The sequence below is a fragment of the Vanacampus margaritifer genome, chromosome 10 (assembly GCF_051991255.1).
Source record: "Vanacampus margaritifer isolate UIUO_Vmar chromosome 10, RoL_Vmar_1.0, whole genome shotgun sequence".
NCBI lineage: Eukaryota > Metazoa > Chordata > Actinopteri > Syngnathiformes > Syngnathidae > Vanacampus > Vanacampus margaritifer.
Window position 1 is genome coordinate 24,465,381 of NC_135441.1, and position 19,157 is coordinate 24,484,537.

General features: G+C 38.6%; 1 protein-coding gene across 11 annotated transcripts in view; it reads left to right on the forward strand.

Annotated features, from left to right (window-relative positions):
* The first annotated feature begins 1,718 nt into the window (after window positions 1–1,718).
* Window positions 1,719–19,157, forward strand: part of prom1a (prominin 1a) — a 46,617-nt gene continuing 29,178 nt past the window's right edge. For 8 of the 11 annotated variants that reach the window (XM_077577658.1, XM_077577661.1, XM_077577662.1 and 5 more), the window contains exons 1-4: window positions 1,719–2,205; window positions 13,859–13,917; window positions 14,215–14,241; window positions 16,734–16,939. In XM_077577658.1, coding sequence (XP_077433784.1) covers window positions 1,734–2,205; window positions 13,859–13,917; window positions 14,215–14,241; window positions 16,734–16,939 — 764 coding nt within the window. In that variant the 5' untranslated portion in view covers window positions 1,719–1,733. The remainder of the gene's footprint in view (window positions 2,206–13,858; window positions 13,918–14,214; window positions 14,242–16,733; window positions 16,940–19,157) is intronic. The other 3 variants (XM_077577668.1, XM_077577664.1, XM_077577669.1) reach the window with 1 other exon arrangement.

Consider the following 19,157-nt stretch of genomic DNA (forward strand, 5'->3'; position numbering starts at 1 on the left):
AAGAAAGATTGGGAGGGACACTTTGAATTTGTGTTTATGAAACATGATTAACACCAATTCAGTATTAGCAACAACAAAAAAACAGCATGTCAACTGGTTTTACAAATGACAAAGCAAATTTAGTTTAGTATTAATGATGTCTACTTTTTTCAAACAATTATTGACTGATATTTTGTATCATTCAATTGACAATTTTCATAGAATTAAAAAGAAAAGCAAAACAATCTTTTTTTGTCAACAAATTGCATGCCATCTTTTCTACTTTAATTTCTCTCTTTTTTTTTTAAATAAAATACATTTTGAAAAAAGTTTAAATATCTGCATGTATATTGGTGACAAAACAAAAATGTAAATATCTAAAAAAAAAATATATATATATATATAAAAAAGATTGGTTGACATCTTTTAACATTCAACTCTGGATGTCTTGTAAACTTTAACTTTGTTATTTTTTAGATTAAATATATTTAAAAAAAAAGAAAAAGTCTAACTTGGTTTTATCGTGAAAAAGCAAAATTTTGTATTAATGATGTCTATTTTTTTTTAAATACAAGAAATTGACTGATATTTTGTATCATTCAATATACAATTTTTAGAGAATTAAAAAAATATTTTTTAAGTCAAAAAAATCGCATGCCTACTTCTACTTTTTTTTTTGAATAAAATTAATTTTTACAAAAATTTTAAATATCTGCGTGTATATTGGTGACAAAACGAACATTTAAATATTGTTTAATAGTGTGATATCTAAAAAATAATAATTAAAAAGATTGCTTGACATCTTTTAATGTTCAACTCTGGATGTCTTGTAAACTTAAACTTTGTTTTTTTTTTTATTAAAAATATATATTTAAAGAACAAAAAGTCTCATTCTTAGCTTGGTTTTATCGTGAAAAAGCAAAATCTATATACAGTATTAGTGGGAGATAATAATTTAGCACTCAAATTTACAAATAAAATTCTACTTTGAAAAAAATCATACAATTTCATTAAAAATATTTTACACTAAGCAATAAAAACTGTGATATCGTATCTTATAACATTTATCTTTTATTTAAAAAAAAAAACGGCTATGTTTCAAAACTTTGATGCGGGACATGTCCAATTTTATTGTTACAATATACAGTGGGCCATAAATAACATAGTAAGTGCCGCAAATGGGCCCCGGTCTGGACTTTGAACACCCCTGACTCAGTACTTATTACACAAAGTGTATATTCATGTTAATAACCCACTTTTCCACTTTCCCATGTTGGCCTTCCTTGTGAGCGTCTCTTCCTGCCCAGGGGGAAGGTATAGACATCCAATACCTGCAGACAAGACACAATGACATCATTGTCCGCTCCCGAGAGGTCAGGGGCCTCCTGGAGGCAAGGTCCTTTCAGTCAAATGTGATGGAAACCTGCAAGGTGATACCATTTCTAATCCGCAGGACAATTTACGGATGGTGTGCAGCATTTTGGCTTTTTGTGTGGCAACTATAGAAACAGGAAGTGGAAGTGAGTTTTTAAATGAAGTTTCTCACTTAACTGTTATTATTATTTTTTTATCAACGTGAGTAGAGTAATAAAAGTGAGTAAAGTAGTCCGTTAGTTTAATTAATTTTCGGGGGGGGGACGACATTTCAAATTGACCACCAAACGTAAGCTTGAACGTTGCAGTGTACTTCCGCTTGTCATCAACAGGGGGCGCCGCTCCTCCACTCGCCGCGCGCTCCCGCGACACACGCACGGATGCTGATATCGGAGAGCAGCGCGCGCGCCACCCATAGCGCGTGCGTGCTTGCGTGGGGACTTGTCGCGGAGCGGAGACGGCGGGTAGAGGATCTCCCGTCGTGGAGGCGCAGTCCGCAGCTGGGCGGGGGGGAAGAACGATGCCCAATCGCCGGTAGCCGGCGCTTCCTACTTTCCCACATCTCAACCCTTTCACCTGTGCCAGCACCCGGAAGATCCACGCTGCCTTCGAGCGGACTCATGATGGGCAAGAGCGGGACCCTGGTTCTCCTCTGCATGCTGCTGGGCTCCGGAGAGCTCCGGGAATCGGAGCCCAGAAGACTGCCACCCCCGCCGGCTAAGTTGGACTTCGGCTACGTGCCCGCCGGAGTGTACGAGACGGTGGCCCACTACGAACCGGGACCCATCGGCATTCTTTTCCACATGGTGCACACTTTCCTGTGCGTGGTGCAGCCCAACGATTTCCCGCAAGGTAAGCAAAGCCCACCAAGAGACTTTTTCATTCTATAGTATTTTTTAATTGCACACTTTATTATGACAGTATTGAGACCCAAGAGATACCTTGGGTTCGATTCCTTGAGCGAAGCACAGTCTGTGTCAATATATAAAATTGTGTGAAGTGCATGCAATCGGAAAAAAAAAAAGTTTTATTACATTTTAATTTATAATGCATCAGTGGGGCAACCTGAGGCACGTGCGCCAGATATCGCCCACAAGAGCCTCTGTATGCCATTTTAGCTTAGTTTAGTCAATTTAATAATAAATTAAAAAAACTAAATTAATAAAGCCTGCAATATATATAACCCATCCTCTGATTCATCATCAAATTTTACCGTGTTTTTGTTTCTTAGACAGTCAAAACACCTTGTTGACTTCACATTAGCTGCTACACAGTGTTTATTTATAATAACTAAAAAGAATAAGACCTGCTTAGATATGTCTACGCAGTTGCTTTCACTGTTTTTTTCTAGTGTGTACACCATGTTAGCTTAGCATTAGCTGCCATCTAATTTTTTTTTTATATACAATTGATAACCATGTTCTAACATATCAGCTTTTTCGTTTGTTTTTAACCTCCATACGCTATGAAACAGCATATTTTTCTGTTTGTTTGATAAAAAATTATTTTTGTCGCATAGTTTAAAAAAATTAAATGGGTAATCCCTGCTCTAACATGTCAACACAGTAACATTTTGTTTATCTTTGTTGACCTCCTCCTGCCATTTTTTGTTTATTTTCGTTGTCGTCCATACATCATGTTAGCTTAACTTCCGCGTTGATACAGGTGACCAAGCTTGTTAAACAGAAAATGACACGCTCAACAGATAGATAAGCGCTTAAATTTCACCGCCATGTTAGCGTATGCATCATTCGAAGGTGAGAAGTCGGAACTGGCCCGATTGGATTCTCCCAGTACTGACCTTCTTTCTATGTTAGCTTAGTATTAGCATTGACGGCGGTAACAAAATCTGTGAAATTTACAAATTGATAGCTACATTAGTGCTTAGCTCCTGTTCACGTCATCTTAGCATTAGCGGCTACTCGGGTAACTAAGCCGGTCACACAAAGCTAACATTTGTTGCTAACCGCCATCAGAACAGTTTGCCACATGCTACATTAGTCACGGTGTTCATTAGCTTAGCCTCTATTTGCTATGTTAGCTCAACATTCGCATTGCCAGCGGTAACTAAATCTGTGAAATTTACAAATTGACAGCTACATTAGTGCTTAGCTCATGTCATCTTAGCATTAGCGGCTACTCAGGCGACCAAGCCGGTCACACAAAGCTAACATTTCTAGCTAACCGCCATCAGAACAGTTTGCCACATGCTACATTGGTCACGGTGTTCATTAGCTTAGCCTCTATTTGCTATGTTAGCTTAGCATTCGCATCGACAGCGGTAACTAAATCTGTAAACTTTATAAAACGGCGCAAAAAAATTGTCAGACACAACCGGCGTCGGGACGAACAGGTACACTAGCGCTTAGCTTCCGTTTTGGCATGTTAGCTTAGCATTAGCAGGTATCGACTCAGCCTCTCATCTTTAGCACTTATATTTTCACTGTCGAAATTTGCATCTCGCCCCCTCCATTGTATTGTTTTCCCTTTTTTGTGCGTGATGCTATTAGTTTGAACTTAATGCAATTAAACACACACACTGTGTGTGAGCGTGTGTTTAATGGTGCTGAGAGTGTGTGTTTATGTTTAATGGGGGTCTCGAGATGTACAACGATGCCCTCCTTGTCTAAGTCTACAGGACATTTTGCAGATTAGCAGCTCGGTGAGTCACCTCGTTAACTGGCTAAATCCCATAATGCCTTGCACCATATGCTGTTTAAAATCTCTGTTCCGTGCAGGCGCTACACTAACACACATTGTGATGGAGACGACATAATATTAAACCCAGAGACTTTTCAACATGCATCCTATGGATCAATGTCACAACATACATCATTAGCGATATTAGCATTTGATATTGATATCGTCATGAATCGTTATATCTCAAGATATAAATACTGGCAAACTAGCGTAACATTTATTAGCAGTTTCTCTCGGCGCCAACATTTGATATTGATATCACACTGTATGGATTTGTATCGTTTTCTCTCAGTTAACAGTACCATTTGCATATATTGCTATCTATCGTATCGTTATTGCTGTGGGTTCATATCGTTATCTCTTAGGGAAAAGTTGCATCATGTATGGTATCATTATCTTTCAGACAACAGTTTCGGTACATCAGTATTAGGCTAGCTATCGATTTGTATTGTAATATCTCGGAGAATTATATTAATACATAGGGATTTGTTATTGATAATGTCGTGTATCGTTTTCATTCAGGGTACCGTATCGATACACAAGCATTAGATATTGAAATATATTGTATTGTTATCTGCGTGCAGTATCAATAAAGGTTGGGCGACTACCGATACCAGGTGCCGTTATCAGTGCAGATACCAGTCTTATTTTAAAGTATTGGTACTTGTGACTAGTGTTGTTCCGATGCTGTTTTATGGCAACCGATACGATTCCGATACTCAGTTTTACAGTATCAGCCGATACCATACCGATACATACAACATATCAGCGTCAGAAATAATGGTATCGGCATGTTACTTGTTAGTACTTGCCGATGCCGATACCACTGCAGTATTGGCACCCCTCCTGATACCGGTATCGTATCGGAACAACACTACTTGCCACTATCGGCCGCCCTCTTGTGGCCGTTTTTCAATCAGGAACTTTAAATTTAAAAATAGAAGAATGGAAATTGGCCGTTAATTAATTCCATGAAATAATAAAAAATGTTATTTTGGTATATACAGCTCGTTCTTTAACATGATCTTTGGGGGAATTTTATGTACTAGTGGTGTCAGTATTTGGTATCAGTGACTACTCGATATTTAAGTTGTCGTACTGGTATAGATCTAGACCATCGCTATCATTAGATATCAATATGTGACGTATCATTATCGCTCAGAATATGGTACGATACACCTGCGTTAGTTATCAATATCATTATGTGTCGTGGAATCTCTCAGGGAACAGTATCGAGTACAGCACCATTAAATATTGATACCGTGAAATGGAGTATCGTCTTTTTTTAATGTTTAAAAAAAATATTAAATTTGTGTGTGTGTGTGAGTGTGTCTTGGATGTTTTATTTTTTTTTAACCTGACATTTCCTGGTTTGCATTTCAAAAAAATCCACGTGTGGGCTAATGGCGGCGCAACCGCGGGAAGCCACTCGACACTTTTGTGGCTGCACACAATGGCCGCTTGTGGTTTTGTTTTACAAATGACCACTCGCGTCGTGTACTCCGTGTTGTTGTTTGCCGTCTCACTCCTGGAATAGTGCGGCCACTGTTCCATTGTGAGTGCGTATGAGTGACTAAGGCTAAATATTCAGCGGTGCCTTCATCCGTCTCCACGTTGCCTCGGGCTCTTCTGTCCGCCGTCGTCAGGAAGCAACTCACTCATTCTGCACATCAACTGACGAGCCATCAGCCGGACATGTGAAACACCGATATCAATATGTATCATGTAGTTATCTTGAAACGGTCTATGATACACCAGCATTAGATGTTAATATTGCAAAGGTATTATTTTGCTATATTATCAGCATGACATCTCATATCTTTATCTCTCCAGTTACAGTACTGTATATTAGGCTTTTTTTTTTTTTTTTACACACAACATTATTATTTTTTGTTCCAGTGGTGCAATGTATCAATATACACTGTAAAATATTCATATATCACTATTTGATAATTCCAACCGGTACAATATCAGTACACCGGCATCAGATATTGATATTGTGACGTATCGTATCGTCTCTCATGGTACAGTATGGTTACACAAAAAATGTCCCCCTGCAGAGTTTAGTCATGAAGCAAAGTCCAAATAGTTTGTCAGTAGTTGTTTTCGCTGTGCTTCAACTTCGAGCAACTCGCTCTAATTAATAATTATTTCAAGTCGTCAACCAATAATTCATCAACAATTTTTTTTTTTTTCCCGGAAGGAAAGCGGGCTGGTGTTGATGTTTTCATTAGAACATTCTGTTTGAATGGATGTCTGCCCTCAAGCCTGGAATGCTCCAACAGCGTGTCATGTTGTTCTCAAACAATGTTGCAAAAAAAGAAGGAAGAAAAAAAAGGTCAACTTTTATCTGTTAAAAAAAAAAAAAAAATGTTATGTTTATCTTCTTTTCTAAAAACTTTTAAATCGGACTTATTATACAGTATATATATTTGTATGCTAGTCAAAAAACGCTTTCCATTATTTCCGCCAATGGCCAGGTGTCCCAATACTTTTGTCCGTATGTTTCCCCTCCAAATACCAAACGCAAAGCGACCTTTTCCCGGTACGGAGACGAGCGGCTCGCAGCAATCAGACGAGCGAGCGTTGACATTTCTATCTGCCTTCTCTCAGACAAACTCCCACGGTGAGGCGCAAATCAGTCGAAACAAGCGGCGTCCGAGTGCCGCGCTGTTGCGGCGCAGCGGGCGCCGACCTTTTCGGAAGGTCTGATTGCGGCTTCCTGCCGTGTCTCGAAAACATCTTGGAACTTTTGGCGTTCGACCTCGCGAGTTAGTGAGGTGACGCGTTCAAAATTTCCTTGCGACAAGAAAGACCATTAAGACTGTTTTGAGAACGTTAAGGAAATGCTGCCACCTTTAACAAACCCTGAATTCTCTAAACGTCTTATTGGTTTCCTAACAGTCTTAATGGTCTTTATTGCTCCTTGCAACAATAAAGACCATTTAAGACTGTTTAGGAAACCTTTACGACTGTTATGAGAACGTTAAGGAAATGCTGCCACCTTTAACAAACCCTCAATTCTCTAAACAATAAAAAACATTTAGGACTGTTAAGAGAACCATTAAGGCTATTTTGAGAATGTTTAGGAGGCACTGCAACCTTGAACAAACCCTGAATTCTCTAAACCATCTTAATGGTTTCCTAAACAGTCTTAATGGTCTTTCTTGTGCCACAAAAAAGACCATAAAGACTGTTTAGGAAACCATTAAGACTGTTATGAGAACGTTAAGGAAATGCTGCCACTTTTAACAAACCCTGAATTCTCTAAACCATCTTAATGGTTCTCTAAACAGTCTTAATGGTCTTTATTGGTCCTTGCAACAATAAAGACCATTTAAGACTGTCACATTGTTTCCTAAATGTTCTCAAAACAGTCTTAATGCTTCTCTTAACAGTCTTAAATTGTCTTTATTGTTGCAAGGACCAAGAAAGAAAATTCAGACTGTTTAGAAAACCATTAAGACCGTTTTGAGAACATTTAGGGAACGCTGCGACCTTGAACGAACCCTGACGAACCATTCGCTAGCATCGCAAACTACTATTAATCAATTATCGGTATTTTATTCTGCCAAATATCGGAATCAGCATCAGCTTCCAAAATTCCGTATCATTCGGGCCCTTGTAAAAAGCAAACACAAAGTTTGATGTGTGCGTCAGAAATAGGAAGGCCAGCAAAGAGACCACTCAATTAACGGACGCATTCAAAACGGCGGAAAGATCGGGCGCCTCCTCCCGGAGCTGCCGAGGACGCGTCTCATCAGCCTTGGTAGGGGGGGCGGATCGTCGTATTCGGGTCATCGGAGGAGAAGCGAGGCGGCCGAGGCCAGCGAGGATAGCAAGTCATGCGTTCCCCGCTTCCTTTCTTCCGCTCGGTTGGCGGGTACGACGCTTCCCCTCCGCCACTGGACGATAAACGGCCTGACTCAACTCCGACGACAAAAACGCCGACCACGTGCTCACGCACATTTCCGCTGACTTCAACTTATCGTATTAGGTAACGAGAAATAACCAAAATAACTAAATGGAGGGGAAAAGATTTTTAAAATTTTAAATAAATACATGAAAACACAATTAAATATTTATTTAAAATTAAGTTGCGTGAGGATTTTGTTGTGGTTGCCAACTTCCAACCAGGCGTGACCCAGATGTCCTCACTGCTATTGATCCCACTTCTGACACCATTAGTGATGGATATTGTGAAAGCTTTTTCACAAAAGTTCAACCTAAACCTGAGAAAATCTGGGATGAAGGTCCTGAAAGAAAACATCTGAACTGTGAGGTGTTCATTTTCGCCACTGTTGTAGATCCCTCTTCTGATACCACCTGTCACAAAAGTTTGGTGAACAAGTTTTTGCGGTAAAAAAAAAACTGTAATCATGCCGGCAAAAAGCCACATCGCCAGATTCCAAACTGCAAGCCATGCTTGTCGTCCCACTTCTGACACCAGTTGTCATGGATGTTGGATAAACCCAACTTGTATTTGAAGTTGGGTCAATTGGGTTGAAATGTACAGATTTGTTGACCATGCTATCAAAGAGCCTGGTAGCCAGCTTTCAAAATGGGTACACCATGGATGACCTTGTAACTGATAATCCCGCTTCTGACACCAGTTGTCATGAACGTTAGTTCAATTAAACCTGCATTTTAACCAATTGGGATGAAACATACTGATTTATTGGCCATGCCACTTAAAAGCCAAGTCACAAGCTTCCAAAATGGGTATACCATGGATGACTTCACAACTGTTGACCCCACTTCTGACACCATTAGTCGTGGATGATGGGTAAACACAACCTGCATTTGAACCTGGCTCTATTGGGTTGAAATATTAACAATTATTGAGCTAAGCACATCATAGATGGCCCAGTCGCTAAAGATCCCACTTCTAACACCATTCACCAACTTTAATGTCGCATAGGAGTTGTTTTGTTTGTTCGCATAGAGCTATCTGGAGGAAAACGGGTTCATTCAAAGTTGTGTTGGTGTGTAATGTGACATCATCGTACTTAAATAGTGACTCGCAGCTACTACTATGTGTCACCGCACACCCGTGTCATGTCACATCCACAACCACTACATTGATTTCATCCCGGTTGAGCTTAGCTGAGACGGCAGCTCGTCTCCGTGTGTGTGTGTGCGTGCGTGCGTGCGTATGTGACGCCCATCAATGTGATTCCCACTCGAGGGGAGGCTGTCATGCTGCAAACATGCCACCGTTTTCTTTTTTGTTCAGATGCTCATGCGGTCAGTCGAGCGCACTAGCAGCTGCGCACGTGAGCGCGGGAGCATCTGGCGAACATGCCAAGCACACGCGTGTGTGTAGGAAGCAAAGAACTTGCGTGAAAGGCCGATTCGATTCTCTCCCCATAGTAACGGATTCTATGGTAACAGTTCTGACCTTGTTCGGAGGTGTTTGTTTAACAGCGGGCAACCTCGTAAAGCAGAGGAGGGATATAAAACACGCACACGCACGCTATTAAAAGTGTAGGGGTTTCGAGTGGCAAATTGTTGTTGTGTTTACGCCGTTGTATGACTCTCAAAATTGAGCATTTTGCTCTTTTTTTTCCTTTTATCTTTTTTTTTTTTAACACAAATGGCCTCGGTGCTTGTGGTCCCACTTCTGACACCAGGCGCTATGAAAGTTGAGTACCCTCAAACCACCTCACCACTAGTCTAGTCAGCCTGAATATTGACCATTGAACAAACGCCTGCTTCCAACCTGGCTTGTTTTGCCACTTCTGACACCATTTGGTCACAGATGTTGAGTAATCACGACGGATGTTTCAATCTGGGTCTCGTAAACAACCTGTAGATTGAACATGCCGCCAAGGATTCAGGCGATTTGTTATGGTAATCTGCTTCCGCCTCATTTTTTGTGATCCCACTTCTGACGCCATTTGTCACATTAATTTCCGCCAAATCTGATTTGATTGCAAGTTGGATGAGTTGGGGATAAAACTATTTAGACAATGTTGCCAGCTTCTAATGGGAAATGTCACGGACATTTCTTGATCCGACTTCTGATACCCTTTTGCCAAGACACGGCGTAAACTCAACGCACATTTGAAGCTTGGTCTGTTAAGGTTGAACAACCCTGTTGATTAAACACGGTAATAAATATATAGAATATTTGAAGTACTTAGCTTCTCCTGATTGTCATCCCGCTTCTGACACCATTAATCACAAAAGTTTAGTACACCCAAATGAGCAGAGGTCTATTGGGTTGTAAAATTTGTAGATCGGCCATGCTGCCAAAAAGCCAGGTTGCTAGAGTCCAACTAGGCATACCATGGACAGTTTGTATTCCCACTTCTGACACCACTTGACAAGGATGTTGTGTAAACTACTCAACTCACATTTAAATCCAAATCTATTGGGTTGGAAAAACCTGTAGATTGACCATGCCATTAAAGATCCATGTTACTTGTTGTGGTAGCCATTTTTGTCTCTACTGCCGTGATCCCACTTCTGACACTTTTATCACAAAAGTTTAGTGCCCTTGCATTGGATTTTTATCACAAGTCTGCTGGGTGGTACAGCGACCAAGTATTTTCCAACTTGGTGCACCACTGCCTGTGGTCCCACTTCTGACACCATGTTGACTTTGAGTTAAAGCAACCTGCATTTGAACCCGGCTTTTGGGGTTTCATACCACATGGACCACAAAAACGAAATAAATGATCAACCAATCTTCCTCTCCTTCAAGTCTGTACTTTCCGAAAGTCTCTTTTTGGAATGTGAAAAATTGAGAGCATCAGCAAACGTGCCGGTTTATGCCGAGCGGCGTTGCCTTTTCCCTTCCCGCATTCCAATTCCGCCTGGATGGAAACCGGCGACGTCAAATTTGTCAGAGATAACGTCGCAGCCGAAATCCCCGAGTGGCTGTTTGCTTTGTGGTTGTACAAACGGCGTAAAGCTGAATCAAATGTAGCGGCGTGCTAGCTAGCGTGTCCCCGGCCTGGCTTACATATTCCATATTTCTTCCCCCCCCTCTATTTTGTTCCGTAAGCCGGTTAGCACGCAGCTTAGCGAGCGGGCTGATATTACAGTCTGCTGGCGTTTAGAGCAACTTGATTAGTTTTTCTACTTTCCTCGTGCCTCCATCCGTCCATTCATGTCGTTTTGCACCTCTCACTTCTGCTTTTCTTCAACCGCGTCAGACAGTTTGCCACATTTCTATTCACGTCACAGATGATTTTATTTATTTATTTATTTTTTTGCTTCTGTCTCCCTCGTCTGTTTCATGTCTTTGCTTTTGTACACTTTCAGCCTTTTAGCTCCTCGGCTCTAATGCCGAGCGAGTCCTAAGACGAGAGAGGATAAGCTCCAGGCCTGACACCAGCGAGCCGTGTTCAGCACTTTGAGCGCCGCAATGCTAATTTTATGTTTGAGCGGAGAAGAATTCCGTCAGAAAATACTGGACGCGCAGCTCACTCGTCAGAAAATAGATGGATCGCAATCAATGTTTACGTAATTATTTATTAGGGTAATATGATCAATATTTAAAAATATATATTTGGCATGCTAGAGGAATATTAGGTTCAATAGTTTAATCTACTTGCCCGCAAGGTTGTATTATTTATATATTCCTCATTTAATGATATTTAATTGTATATTGGGGTGTTTTTCTTTATAAAAAAAAAAAGAGAAGATTTTTATTTATTTATTTATTTTAAGATGAGTTCTTATTGTATGTATATATTTTCACCTTTTCATTCTATTCAGCTAACAAAAAAAATCCCTAGTGGGAAATAATTTTTTGTTTGTTTGTTAAATAATAATAATAATTAAAATATAGTATTGTTTAGAAATATGGTAAAAATGTAAATGATAATTATTGTTATTGTTAATTATCCAGCTATGTTAAAGGATACTTGACTCATTGAGCCATTTTCAGCAGTAAAGAGTTCATATTTTGTCCAGAATTAATTTGATAACTTAATTATTTTTCATGTACAATTAATTAATACCTTTAAAAACTTTTTTTTTTTTCACTTGCTGTCGACTGAAGATGACATCATCACCTGTGCTGAGGAAGTAGCTAACGACCAATCACGGCTCACTTGTTTTCTGGGTTCGGTCAGCAAACTGAGCCATGATTGGTCGTTACCTTCTTCCCTTTACTTCACATGTACGTTCTTTTTTCGTCATTTTGTTCAGCTCTTTTTATTTTCTCTGCTTTGCTCTGAATATTGTGTTTGTAAATGCTTTTAGGAGTTGTGTCTTTGACTTTGGAGTTTTCCTCGTGCATGAAATGTGCTATTTAAATAAAGCGGCCTTACCTCGCCTTGTCTTTTTAGTCGATGTTACGTAACATCGGCATTGCTTCGTCACTGTCGGGGAAACACGCCAGCGCACAAAAGGCTCAAAGATCATCAACGGTGTTTTGTGTGTTCTTCCCTTCATTGCCTTTCTTCCCCAAACCCCGATCATTTTACATCTGTCCCGAAAACCCACAATAGATGCTGACAAAAGCCATACAAATTCACACAAGAGCTGCCACATACAGTAGGACACACTGACCTTTCCCAAACGTTCCTTTGCTTTGAGAAACAACAGGTCTTCATTTACCGTAAACAGACAACCAGCTTGCCTTTTCCTTTTTTTTTTCTTTTTTTTTTTTAGCGTTCCAATTAATGCGATCACTCCTCTCACTTGTTGCGAGAGAAACAAACAGAACCACTAATAAAATAATAATTGCTAAAGTTGCAGTACAGCACCGAAGTCCGTCACGGTTCAAATGGTCTCAATTGAGTTGAATCCCGGAAATCGTTTTTTTTTTGTGGAAGAAACTGCTGAAGTAAGCGGTCTGTCAACGGGATCAAAAGGAATTCATCGCCATTTTTGACCTTGTCAGTTTTCACAAGTGGGAACATTTTGGTCAGGGGAACGCTGGCAGATTTTTTTCTGACAAAAGTCCCATCAACGTCACTTCTTGGCTCTTGCAGTACTTATGTCCTTCTCTGCGTGCTTTAGATGTATTTATTTATCATCATTATTATTATTATTATTATTATGGATTATTCCTTAGTCAGTCTGCTTAGAAAAGTAGCAGTCGCCAATTTCAACTGGCAAGGAATTATCGGATGTAATCTGATGACATGTCTACATTGTCTACATCAAGAATGTCCAAATATGGACGTACATATACGTACGTTTGTTTACAAGGTAAACATATTTTGGAATGGTTTAGCACTTGGAAACACTTATTCGAGTGTAGAGAAAAGGAGTAACACTTTGTACTTATTTAGCATCAGAAAATGCACATCTGTGTATTTATATACAAATGTAAGACTTTTTTTTTTTTTTTTGGAATAGTCTAGCACTAAAAATGCATATGTGTGGCATGTTCTGGAATAGTTTATCACCAGAAGCGCATGTTCACAGCGTGTATATGTACAAAGTAGTTCTACAAAATGTATATCTATTTATAAGCATAGAAAAGACATTCTGGCATTCTGGAATGGTTTAGCACCGGAAATGCATGTTCTTATACGGCAAAATTCATATCTCCAGTATTTGTAGTCACAGAATAGACTGGATATTTTTGGTGATGGTTTAGCACCGTAAAATGCATATTAACTTTTTAAAGCACTTTTTAAAAACATGATAGGATAGTCTAGCTCCTGAAAATGCTAACTAGGAAAGCTTATGTGCAAATTTAAACATTTTGGAATGGTTTAGCACTGGAAATGCTCATCCATATGTTTTTTTTTTTTGTTTTTTTTTTCATGTACTGTATGTGGGTTGAAGATTTGAATGGCGCAGTGCATGACTAATCTCTTTTGACATTTTCTCGCAGATCTTCTTATCAGACTGGCAAAAGACAAATTTGGAGCCCTCCAGACCGACTATCAAAAGGTGAGTGGATGACTTTCCAAGCTGTAAATACTTCAGAAATCACATATTGGATGGCATGCAAGTTTTCGCTCACTGTACCCCCCCGACCCCCCCCCAAAAAAAAAATGTTTATCTGTATGCATGCTACATTTCTCTTTGTTTTGATTATTTTCCCTTTGGTTGGTATTGGTGTTTTTGTTTGCTTCTGCTCTTTCTTTGACACGTGTTTTAATGCTTTGTCTTCTGCATGCATCTTCTTTTTCTTCTTCTTCTTCTTCTTCATCATCATCATGTGAAACCATCCGATATCTCCTTCAGCCAGAGAACATAGTGCTGAGCCTGCAGGTAACGTCTAAAAGTCCAAAGCAAATTTCACCGCTCCTCACGAGAAAAGCACTCCTTTTTTTTTTTCTTTTTTTTTTTTTTACATCATTATCCATAAAATGTATGACTTTGCTTTCATCCCTTTCCGCAAATATTTTAATTAGAACTTTTTAGCATTCAGTAGGGACGGATATATTCCTTTATTCCTTTACTCAAATATAAGTGAATCTCGATTTCCTACCACACGGAATGTTGGTCATAAAAGTTGTAAAAAGGAGTTACTCTTTGTTGACTAATGTCTAACGCGATGATGATTTACAGTGCACCTCATGCTTTTCATGTTTTCAGCATTTAAAATCCTCATATATGCTATATAACATTTGACATTCAGGCTAGACCATCCAAAAATATCCACCTTCCCCGTGTACTTAAAAACATACTGTTTGTCTAATTTTCTGGTACTAAACCATTCCAGAATATTTATCTTTGCATCTAAATGTTTCTGGATGTGCATTCCAGAAATGTCAGATTTTTGCGCATTAATACATATTTAATATATGCATTGTTTGGTAATAAACATTCAGAAATTTACACATTAACACATATGGATTGGATATGCAATTATCTGGTGCCAAACCATTCCATAATATCAACCTTTGCACATCAACGTTTCAACTGTTGATACGCAATTGCGGTGCTAAACCATTCCGGAAATGTCCAAATGTGTGCATAAATACATACTGTGTTGATAAGCTTTTTTTTTTTTTTTTTTTTTTTTTAGATAAACCATTCTTAAATGTTGAAGTAATTTTTTTGTGCTAAACTATTCCAATACCATAACAAAGTGTAGTATAATTTGAGCACGTGTTCTTTCCAAGCACGAAGCTGGAACCCTCCGCCCGCCCGAGGACGCTCCGGCGGGTGTTTTGGTGATTTTTAACATCTTAACTACAGCGACACGCCGCCACCTCATCGTTGCGGAAGGTCACATTCTTCCTTCGGGCTCTCGCCAAAACAAAGCGATCGTCCAAAAATAGTACGAGCTGTGAGCCATGGAGGGTAAAAAAATATATATATATTGTTATTATGACAAGTTGAGACAGTGGAGAGAAATGCAGATTTTGTATGATGATTTAGAATAAAATCCATTCCGTGAAACTGGGATTTTAGGGGGTTTCTTCTATTTTTTTTTTTCTTTTAAGGCTTGGATACTGATTTAAAGTCCAACTTTCTCTGCAGTAGCTCAGCTGGAAGTCCATCCTTTCATCAAAAATTCTGTCTTTCCGCCTTCGTTAGTGATGCGGCAGCGCCACAGGGACGCACGCATTGATCTGCGAGGCGTGACGTTGATCATATTTAATAACACCGCGGAATGGTTCATTATTAGGCTTTAGAATATTTTTGACTGTGTGTTGTGTACACTAACCCCATTTGTACACACACTAGAGAGCGTTAGATTAATTTACCAACGCATTCTCTGCTGCTCTCTAACTTTTTTTTTTTTTTTTTACTTTATCGTCCCACTTTTTGTTCCTCATTTGCACACAGACACAACTGGATATTCGTTTTCTAAGGATAAACCATCCTGAATTCTTAGTACTTGTACAAGATCACATCTGGATATGCATTTTTTTTTTTGGTGCTAAACCATTCCAGGATGTCTACACTTGTATATAAACAGATTTTATTTCCCATTTTATGGTAATAAACCATTCCAAACTGTCCATATTTTCACATAATACCAATGCAAGACCTTTCAAAAAATGTCCACGTTCACACATAAATGCTGCATTTCTGAATGATAAACATTCCAGAATATCTACGCTTAAATATGAAAACATTTGGATTTGCATTTTATGGTGCTAAAACATTCCAAAATGCAATTTTTGCACATAAACAAATATGGATACACACATTTTCGGGTGCTAAACCATTCCAAACGGTCCAGATTAGCACAAAAGCATTTCTGGATAATATGCATTTTTTTTTGTGCTAGACCAGTTCAAATTCACTACTCTAATATTTAATTTTTTACTGTATTTTTTAGTACTTAACCATGTACAAATGTCTGCACTAGACACATTTGGATTTACTTTTAATGTGCTAAACCATTCTAAATTGTGCTTATGGATGCTCTAAAATGTCTATTTTTGCACATAGTCAAATTAATATGCATTTTCGAGAGATAAACCATTCCAAAATGTCCATATTTGCTCGTTCATTTATGGATATGTTGTTGTTGTTTTTTCTAGTGCTAGACCATTCCAAAATGGCTGCACTATAAAAACTTAAATGGACATTTGTAGTGATAATAAGCAATTACAGAATATATTTACGGCTATGTTTTGCTGGTGCTTAACCAATCCAAAATGTCCATGTAATTAATGTATGTATATGCAACGATAGGTGCTAAACCATTCCAAAAATAATCCTACACATCAAAAACTCTGTATTTTTTTTTTTTTATGCTAAACCACTCTTCTTGTAACGCATATCTCTCTTTCCTTCCCCAGGCGGTCTACTACGAGGTGGGCTTCCTGGTGTGCGCGGCAGTGGGCGTCCTGTTCACCGTCCTGGTTCCCATGGTGGGTCTCTTCTTTTGCCTGTGCCGCTGCTGCGACAACTGCGGTGGCGAGATGCACCAGCGGCAGAGGAAGAACGCCGACTGTCGGCGAGGCCTGCTGGGGACGCTACTCTTCTCCACTTCGCTGGTCGTCACGTGAGTGTGCCGTGGATATGACGGGAAAAATAACACACGGGTACAAAGAATGGTTTCTAGGCACATACATTAAGTAGCATGTTTTTCATGGCTATTTATAATGCTATTTAATTCAACTAAACCGTACCGTATCTACAAATTTACATAGCTTGAATATCATTTTTTGGTGCTTAACACATAGGCTGGTTCTAAACTTTTACAAAATGGCCACCAATGTTTACAGTAAATGTGTATGAGCAGAGGTGGGCATTTTTGCTAGCAAGTCAACAGAGGTGGAAAATCCAGGATCAGAAAGTAAAACCCCTGCCACAGTTTGGATTCACCCCCAGGTGCTAGCTAGCTAGCTAGCTAGCTAGCTTGCTAACTCCCATGGTGCTCATTTACCTGCTAGGGAGCTAGCTAGCTAGTTAGCATCAGGAGCTAAGGACAAACTGTGGCAGGGATTTTACTTTTTGGACCTTGATTTGCCACCTCTGCAAGTAAAAAAAAATGGCTAACGACTGCTTGTATCTCAAAAAACTTGTGACTTGCATCACAAGGTATCTCTGTATATGCATTTTCACGTGCTAAACCATTCAAAATGTACATATTTGTTGATGAAGGTAAGCATATGCATTTTCTGACACAAGCTCATCCATCTAGCTCTTGCTGTTTCTGGTTTTATCTGGTTCTAACTTGATTCAAAGTGTACCTGGAGAGAAAACATAAATTTTCTAAAAGTCAAGTGGGGATGATTAAAAAAAAAAAAAAAAAAAAAAAAAAGTGCCATGAGGTTTGTTTTCATCCTCATTTCACTCTCGCGTCTGTTCCGGTCGCTGGGGAGATTTAATAAGTAACGACGCTCCCTGGTGTCTGCTGGTCGTGCTTTGGAATTTCCAATAAGTAAGACTCTCTCCAACCATGGAAGAAAGTCAGCCCTCGTCAAAGTAAATACACCCCTGCTGCATCGCCATGGCAACGCTTTTCTTTCCCGCTTACGCAAACGCACCTGAACATGTTGCGAGTGTGTGGGGATGTGAAACAAGTTTTTCAAGTTCCCATCTGTCTTTTTTTTTTCCTTCTTTTTTTTTCCTTCTTTTTTTTGTGAGCCAAATGTGAGTTGCAAGCGAGATTCAGATACGCCAGCACTCAAGTATAGTGACTCCATCTCTTGGCATCATCCAGCACACAAATAAATAGTACAGTAGTTTACGTCTTCTTTACATTCATTATACAACGCAGTGCCATTTTTTCTTGATTAAAAAGGCAACAAAAAATGGTGGTGCTTTTAAATGTGGCTAGAATAGATCAATTGAGTTATGAGCTTGGTCACGGAATGATTCGAACTCATAAGCCAAGGCATTACTGTAATGTGACTCTCGATGGTGTTTGTTGTGTGTGCTCTCTGGTGGTTTGTGGTAGTTTAGTTTAGGACCAGAAACTACATGTCCATAGGCCCATGCTGTTTTCGTATTTGTTGTTTTTAAATGATGATAGACATTTTGGAATAGTTAAGCACCAGAAAATGCACAAGGATGGAAATTTTAGAATGGTTTAGCACCAAAAACTACACATCCATATTTTCATATTTTGTTGTTTTAATTTTTTTTTTAAATGAGAATAGACATTTTAAAATGGTTTAGCACCAAAAACTACACATCCATATTTTCATATTTTGTTGTTTTAATTTTTTTTTTAAATGAGAATAGACATTTTAAAATGGTTTAGCACCAAAAACTATACATCCATATTTTCATATTTTGTTGTTTTAATTTTTTTAATGAGAATAGACATTTTAAAATGGTTTAGCACCAAAAACTACACATCCATATTTTCATATTTTGTTGTTTTAATTTTTTTTTAAATGAGAATAGACATTTTAAAATGGTTTAGCACCAAAAACTACACATCCATATTTTCATATTTTGTTGTTTTAATTTTTTTTTTAAATGAGAATAGACATTTTAAAATGGTTTAGCACCAAAAACTATACATCCATATTTTCATATTTTGTTGTTTTAATTTTTTTTTATGAGAATAGACATTTTAAAATGGTTTAGCACCAAAAACTACACATCCATATTTTCATATTTTGTTGTTTTAATTTTTTTTTAAAATGAGAATAGACATTTTAAAATGGTTTAGCACCAAAAACTATACATCCATATTTTCATATTTTGTTGTTTTAATTTTTTTTTAATGAGAATAGACATTTTAAAATGGTTTAGCACCAAAAACT